This window comes from Aegilops tauschii, chromosome 6 (genome assembly GCF_002575655.3).
Source record: "Aegilops tauschii subsp. strangulata cultivar AL8/78 chromosome 6, Aet v6.0, whole genome shotgun sequence".
Classification (NCBI taxonomy): domain Eukaryota; kingdom Viridiplantae; phylum Streptophyta; class Magnoliopsida; order Poales; family Poaceae; genus Aegilops; species Aegilops tauschii.
In genome coordinates, this window is record NC_053040.3 from 437,376,948 (window position 1) to 437,383,595 (window position 6,648).

General features: G+C 55.8%; 2 protein-coding genes across 2 annotated transcripts; one reads left to right on the forward strand and one right to left on the reverse strand.

Moving 5' to 3' along the window:
- The first annotated feature begins 2,617 nt into the window (after positions 1-2,617).
- On the forward strand, positions 2,618-3,342 carry LOC109739494 (uncharacterized). The gene has a single exon (XM_020298581.4). It carries the CDS (start codon positions 2,825-2,827, stop codon positions 3,116-3,118), a length of 294 nt encoding a protein of 97 aa, XP_020154170.1. The 5' UTR covers positions 2,618-2,824; the 3' UTR covers positions 3,119-3,342.
- A 75-nt stretch (positions 3,343-3,417) lies between these two features.
- LOC109739493 (thioredoxin-like 3-1, chloroplastic) lies at positions 3,418-4,994 on the reverse strand. Its single transcript, XM_020298580.4, has 5 exons — positions 4,497-4,994; positions 4,235-4,306; positions 3,997-4,063; positions 3,829-3,846; positions 3,418-3,732 (listed from the first exon to the last, which is right to left on the reverse strand). The coding sequence occupies exons 1-5, from the start codon at positions 4,802-4,804 to the stop codon at positions 3,634-3,636; spliced, it is 564 nt and encodes a 187-aa protein (XP_020154169.1). The 5' UTR covers positions 4,805-4,994; the 3' UTR covers positions 3,418-3,633.
- Between the last annotated feature and the right edge of the window lie 1,654 nt (positions 4,995-6,648).

The window sequence follows — 6,648 nt, forward strand, 5'->3', positions numbered from 1 at the left end:
CTTTTAGACAATGTATCTTAGAGACGGTCTTTTTTGTGAATTCCGTTGGTGAGGCAGTCCTTTTGGACAACTTTTAGACAATGTGTCTTAGAGGTGGTCTTTTTTGTGAATTCCATTGATGATGTGGTCCTTTTGAACAAAAATTTGAGGATCACCGCCATCAGCTGGTTCCACCATTTCTGAGCGCATCTCCCACGAGAAACCAAGCAAGCAACCACGTCGGGGTGTCTGGCACTGGCTGCCGGCGCACGCTTGCTTGGCTCGCAAGTCGCGTGAGGGAAAACCTTAGAGCATCTCAAGCCGCGCCCCCAACAAGGCCCCCCAGGCAACTTTTCGGCCGCCGGCGCCAAAAAATCGGCCCAGTCGCGCCCCCAAGGGCCCAATTTTCGCCGGCTCGGGCCGAAATTGGCGCCGGCGGACCCAACCCGACCCCGGCGAGCTGGGGGCGCTCAGGGGCGCCGGGCGAATCGTTTTTGGCGCGAAAGAGCCGCGGGCCCTCCTTGCCAGCGACTCGTCTCGCTTCTCGCCGCTTCGCCGTCCTCATCGCCTCGTTTCCCGCGGCGAATTAATGCCAAAGCTGCCGCGCGCTGCCGCGCCGGTCGGCCTCCGCCATTGATGCCTCACGGGCGGCGCAGTGAAGGCGTGACGACGCGCGCCCCCGCGCATGCCACGCGTAAACGGCGTCGTGCCAGCTCGAGGCCACCAACGGTGTCGTGCCCTCCGGCAAGCTCAACTCCGAGGGGCGGCGCCGATGGTGGGGCGTGCCCGGCCGCACGCTGGAGGCCGTCCTTGAGTACATCGAGGGCGGCAACACGTCGAGGCTGGAGTACCCCGAGCCCCCGTCCTTCTCTCGCCGTCGTGGGAGCTCGTGGACGCTGAGGCGCATGGACCCCGGGGCGTCCTCCTCCTCGTCTGGTCGGTCGACCGGCTCTCCCTGCCTCCGCCCCGTCAAGCTGGAGCCCCAGGACACGCCTGTCAGCCGGCGCACCCGCAACTCCGGTGTCCGCATCGCCGACTCCACCCCCGCCTCGGGCCGCCTCGTCATCGTCGCACCCAAACCGGAGCCCAGCCTTCCCCCGGAGTACGAGGAGATAGCCCGGCGCGGCTTCTCCGACGAGGACGCCCTACGGTGGGCGCGCGATGACTACCTCCGCGACGAGATGGTCCGACAGCGCCGGGCCCTGGAGGAGATCGCCGCCCGCAAGCGTGGGCGCGAGGACGAGCACGGCGTCGTGATCCTCGACAGCGACGACGACGAGGACGCCGCCGGACTGTCCAACCCGCCGCGTCAACCGGGGGAGGGTTGCAGCAGGGACGGCGGCCGCGGCGGAGGCGACGACGACGACGGCGGCGGCGGCGGCGGCGACTACACGCGGTTCTACAGCCTCCTCGGCATGTAGAACTGCAAGGGCGGCGGGCGGCGGGCGGCGAGGAGCGGCGAGGCGAGGGAGACGGCGGGCGGGCCTAGTAGTGTGTGTTTTTTTGTAAAATATTTTAAATATGTATAGGTGGGCGTGTTTGTGCCGTGTTTGGTTGAATTTGGTTTGAACTCGCCGAAAATGATTGAATTTGCGCCATATTTGTACCGCACTTCAATTTTTTTTAAATCTATGGGCGCTGTGACTGGGTGGCATCACGCCCCAGCGCGTGTTTTGCGCCGGTGCGCTCTCGGGGGCGATTTTTAACGCCTCTTGAGAGGCCAACGGCTGAAGATGCTCTTAGCTAGCTGGCGCGCGCTGCCTATCTTGCCAGCGCCAGTCGGCGCCGGTGGTGTTTTGCTTGTGCGGGCAAGGAAACGAGGGCGGGCGGTGCTCGCGTCCTAACGGAGATCAAGGCGGCACATGGGAGTGCTGGCCGGGTCCCGGCCGGAAGGTTCCCGTGGCAGAACCACAGTAGCATCCGGAAATCGGCGAGGCGAGATAGCAATCCCGTATAACTAATTCCGATGGTCAAAACACATATTCTAGAAAGAGACGCTTACAACTTGCAGGACTGTCTTCGTATACGAGGCACTCAAACTACTAATTAGCGCGTACAGGGAAGATTAGCCCCATGTTAGCTGGTCAAACCGAAGATATGGGCGCGGCGATATGGTCATTTTTCGAAGCTTTACCAACCACACCCTGACCCTGTGGTTAATAACCAACAAAACGTGTTCAGTAAATTTGAACTGGCACGTAGAGTGCAGTGCTCCCTAATCACGTCTGTGTGTTGGAAACCACTGCTTCCAGAATACGTTCTGATGAGATTTCTTGGACAAGTGTAGATGGATAAGATAAGTCGTTATCCGTCTGCCTCGAGAATCACAACACCACGTCAGTCATCTCTCTCCCCCAAGCCGTCCAAGTAATCTTAGCAGCCTTCACACGAGTGCACGCACGACACACGTCCCCCGGGTCAAAGTCAAACCATTGCAGCGGCGCAAAGATGTTGACACGACGACGCCACCTCGAGGTCCCAAACCAAAAGTAGGGGGGGAAATGAAAACGTGAAGCTAAAGACTCGTTCCACAGCAGCAGCTGCTGCGCCGCCCTCTCCTTCCCGGCAAAGCAACGCGGCCAATCAGGCGCCCACGAAACCCACAACGTTTCACCGCTTGCGTTTGCGTACACGACCGAGAGAAAAATAATCACGCCTCGCCGTCGCACATGCCACGGCAATCCACAAGCACAAGCCAAGCGCAGAGCTCTATATAAAGAGCCGGCGAGCAGGCAGAGGCCACCACCGCCGAAGCATCCACCGATACACAAGAGCGACCTCATCATCTGCCACAAGTGATTCGCCATCCCCTTTGATTGGCTGATCCACCGATCCCTCGCCGCCGATGACCATGGAGGAGGCGCTCATCTCGCCGGAGCTCCGCGACGTGCTGGCCAAGGTGGCCGTGTTCCTGCTCGTGCAGGGGCTGGTGTACCTCATCCTCACCAACTCCTCCGACGTCTTCTCCAAGAGCAAGAGGCTCCGGTCCCTCAGCTTCCGGCCCATGCGGTCCATGAGCGTGCGCCGCGTCCTGGCGCCGCTCTCCGACGTCCCCGTCGGCACCGACGACGACTCTCCTTTGCCTTCGTCGGCTTCTTCGTGGTCGTCGCGCCGCTGGGGTAGCCGCAAAGAGGATTGAGCAGCTTGGAGTCAGCGGCTGGTTAGTTCTGACACCAAATGGGTAGATACTAGCGAGCTTGATAATTCTGTTCTGAACTGTCCTGGGTTTGTTATCGTGGTTTGACCGTTTGAGATTTAAGAATGGTATTTGTTAAAAAAACTCAGCATGTAAATCAGGTTGGGTGGGGCCTTGTACATATGTTCATTGATTTGAATCGGGATGATGAATTATTTGATTCTTCACAGTTTGTCTTCTGCATCATTTGTGATTGTGGATTGTTCAGTTCTTCAGAATTTGTTTCCATTGACCTGTGAATATAGTTCTTGATTGCTGTCCCATTACTAAATATTAACTTCTGATCAATACACCATTTTACAAAACTGAAGTATTCAAGTGAGGGTTTTGCAACAGACCAACAGAATAGGCCATCTCTGCTGTATTAAGGAGCTGGAATATAGTTTTATTGATCGGGTTGCAGTGTCCGAGGAGATCATCTCCAACCTCTATATACAGTATAATGAGTATGTAATCGGTCACTTGTACTTGTGGATCATTTCTCTAACCTCATCCATCACCAGCCACGCTTTGTGGCCTCCTATCACTTCCTCCTTCCATTCTCCATCCTTCCACAACTGGAAATGGATAGGAGCAAGCATCATCATGAGAAATTCAGAATTTCAACCATAAAGGGACAAATGCAGAACTTGAGCAAACAAATATGACGTTACCTGAATAGTGGGCATTTTCTGAAGATTAAAGCAGAGACAGATGGGAGCCATGACAGAACCAAAATAAACTTGTCAGATGATATCAGAGTCGTTGTGAGCCAACAAGTACTCAAATTTCCCCTTCAAATTGATGAAGTGCCTAACACAAGCTAAAATTTGCTGACTTACACTTATGTTCCCTCTTTTCACCACGGCCTGTGGAACTTTATTCACATCCACAAAGTAAAACATGACTCTGCGGAAGAAGGAGATGTGTTGTTTAGTCAGAATCAATAAATTGACCCTGCACATTCCACAGTGATTGAATGTTGTGGATATATACCAAATGCTATCAATAATCCCAATATCAAGAATCATGAAATTTTATGGATACGGTACGAAATCATTTCAAGGAATTCAGACCAACCCTGGAAATTCCCCTGCTATCTTCTCCAGCTTGGGCTTCAGGTAAATGCATTTCCGGCACCAGCTGGCCATCCTGGTAAGAACACACTGACTAAAGCCTCAGCATCTGATCCGAGGACTGAGATAAATGGTTGAAGACTACAGCGACATGAATGCTGATTTACTAGTAAAAACAGAGCAGCAACGCAGTTATGGAAATCAAGCTGCAATGGTAGGCCAGCCGGCCAGGGTGCATATGAGCAGGGGTGGTCCTGGTGCCGTACCAGTCGATGATGATGGGCTGGTTTTGCTCGGCGGAGGAGGCGAGCGCGGCGTCGAGCTTGTCCATGCTGTCGATCTCGCCCATCTCCACCGGCACCGACGCGTCCCAGAAGTAGGCCGCCTCCGCCCTCACCCCTCCTCTTCCTGTTCTCGCACCACCACCGACGCCGCCTCGCCGCAGCCCCAGAGCCCGCGCCCCGCCGACGGTCGAGCAGGCCGTCACGGAGGACGGGACCGCCTGCTCCCGCGCCGCGGCGGCGCAGTAGAGGTCCCGGCAGAGCGCGCGCGGGCCCGGCGCGAGCAGCGGCATTGGCTTGCTGGCTTCCCGGACGCGGCAGCCGCGCGCGCTCGTGGATTTCCAACGGGTGGCGTGGTCTGCGCGTGGAATTGATCCAAGAACGCGAGGCTGCGAGCGGACGGCAATGGCAACCAAGCAAGCAAGGCGCGGAAGCTGAAGCGTAAGCCAAGCCGGAGAGGCTTATCCGTATGACCGGACAAAAGCGTCGGCTTCTGGAGCCCACCGGACCGGGAAATATCTCCAGATCTACAAATCAACCGGCTGATTTCCCAGAGAAATCAGCCGGGTCGAAATCAGCCGGGTCGCCAGCCATCCGATCTGCTATATCTCAGCCCTTAAAAAAAGTTAACGCAGACACGTCATCCTCCTCCCGGTCCCCTCCTCTCCGCAACGCATCAGCCATCCCTATTCGATCCCCGTCTAGGCCGCCGCTGCAAAATCATCATGGCTGCCGCCGGGGCAAAGCACTGCATTGCAACACTGGAGCCGCCGCCGCCCGCTGCATCACAGCTCCGAGAACTGCCGGCGAGAGCTCCATTGGAGCACCGGGAGTCGCTGGCCGCTGCATCACAGCTCCGATGAGCCGCCGGTGAGAGCTCCATTGGAGCTCTGGGAGCGGCCGGCGAGAGCTCCATTGGAACACCGGTGCTGCACTGCAGCTTCGATCCCACCGACGAGGGCTGCAACGGAGCACCGGGAGCGGTCGGCGAGAACTCCATTGGAGCACCGAGCTGCTGCACTGCAGCTTCGACCCCACCGACGAGCGCTGCAACGGAGCATCGGGAGCCACCTGCAAGAGCTCCATTGCAGCACCGCACCTGGCGAGCCCTACAGGGTCGCATCACCGCTTGTGCTGCACTTATAGCGTCGGCAAGCTCGGGCACCGAGCGCTACACTACAGCTCGACAACCCGCCGATGAGCGCTGCAATGCAGCATGAGGAGCCGCCGCGCGAGAGCTCCATTGTAGTACCACGCCGGCGAGCTCCACGGGGTCCGCGGCGCCGCTTGTGCCGCACAGCACCTCCACCGCCGTTGAGAGATCCACGGGGACGCAGCTCCCTCCGGCGATGAGCGGCGCCCGCCTCCGGCCTCTCCGTGTTGCACTGCAGCACCGGTGAAGAGCGGCGCCAGCCTCCGGCCTCCTCCTTCAAGCTTCAGCGCCAACCTCAGGCCCTTTCTCGCTTGTGGCGACGAAGGAAAGGGGAAAAGGAAGAAACGAGTGGGGAAGAACGTGCGGAGCCAAAGAGATAAGGCTGGAGGGTGGTTGCGAGCGATGTGTTGGGCGGGACACGTGTCTAGCTTCAGGCGGTTTACGCGAGAGAAACGTAAGTCGGATGATTTTGAACGTTTTCCTTTTTTGTTTGTGTTGCGTGCGAATTGGACCTAGCTGTAAGTGCTTGACACTGTCTCCGGCCCAGATTGACCGCTGAACATGGGCTCCAAGTCACGGCTCCCTCCAGATGCATTTGCCTCAAGGACGTAAAATGGGCCTGCCCAAATCAACTTCCATATTTCCGTTTTCCATCTTTAATTTTTTTTCTTCAAATTTCCGAAATGTTATAAATACACACTCCCTCTCTTAAGTAATGTAGTTCATATAGATTTTTTGAAAAGTCAAGCATCATAAATTTTGACCAAAATTGTGGAGAAAATACATTTACATCTAGAATGTCAAACTTATATCATTAAATTCATTATAAGATGAACTTTCATACTTTATATGATTGGTACTGCAATTGTAGATACAAATAGTTATCTCTAATAACTTGGTCAAAGTTTTCAAATTTTGACTTTAAGAAAATTGCATGCACTACATTATGGAACGGAGGAAGTATATTCCAAAAACTTAATGTAT

Bases quoted from the DNA above. Each gene is read 5' to 3' on its own strand.
- LOC109739494 (XM_020298581.4), top strand. From the start codon at position 2,825: ATGACCATGGAGGAGGCGCTCATCTCGCCGGAGCTCCGCGACGTGCTG.
- LOC109739493 (XM_020298580.4), bottom strand. From the start codon at position 4,804: ATGCCGCTGCTCGCGCCGGGCCCGCGCGCGCTCTGCCGGGACCTCTAC. The intron at 4,307-4,496 runs GTACGGCACCAG...TGTTCTTACCAG, and splicing joins CAGCCCATCATCATCGACTG to GATGGCCAGCTGGTGCCGGA. The intron at 4,064-4,234 runs GTTGGTCTGAAT...CTTCTTCCGCAG, and splicing joins ATAGCAGGGGAATTTCCAGG to AGTCATGTTTTACTTTGTGG.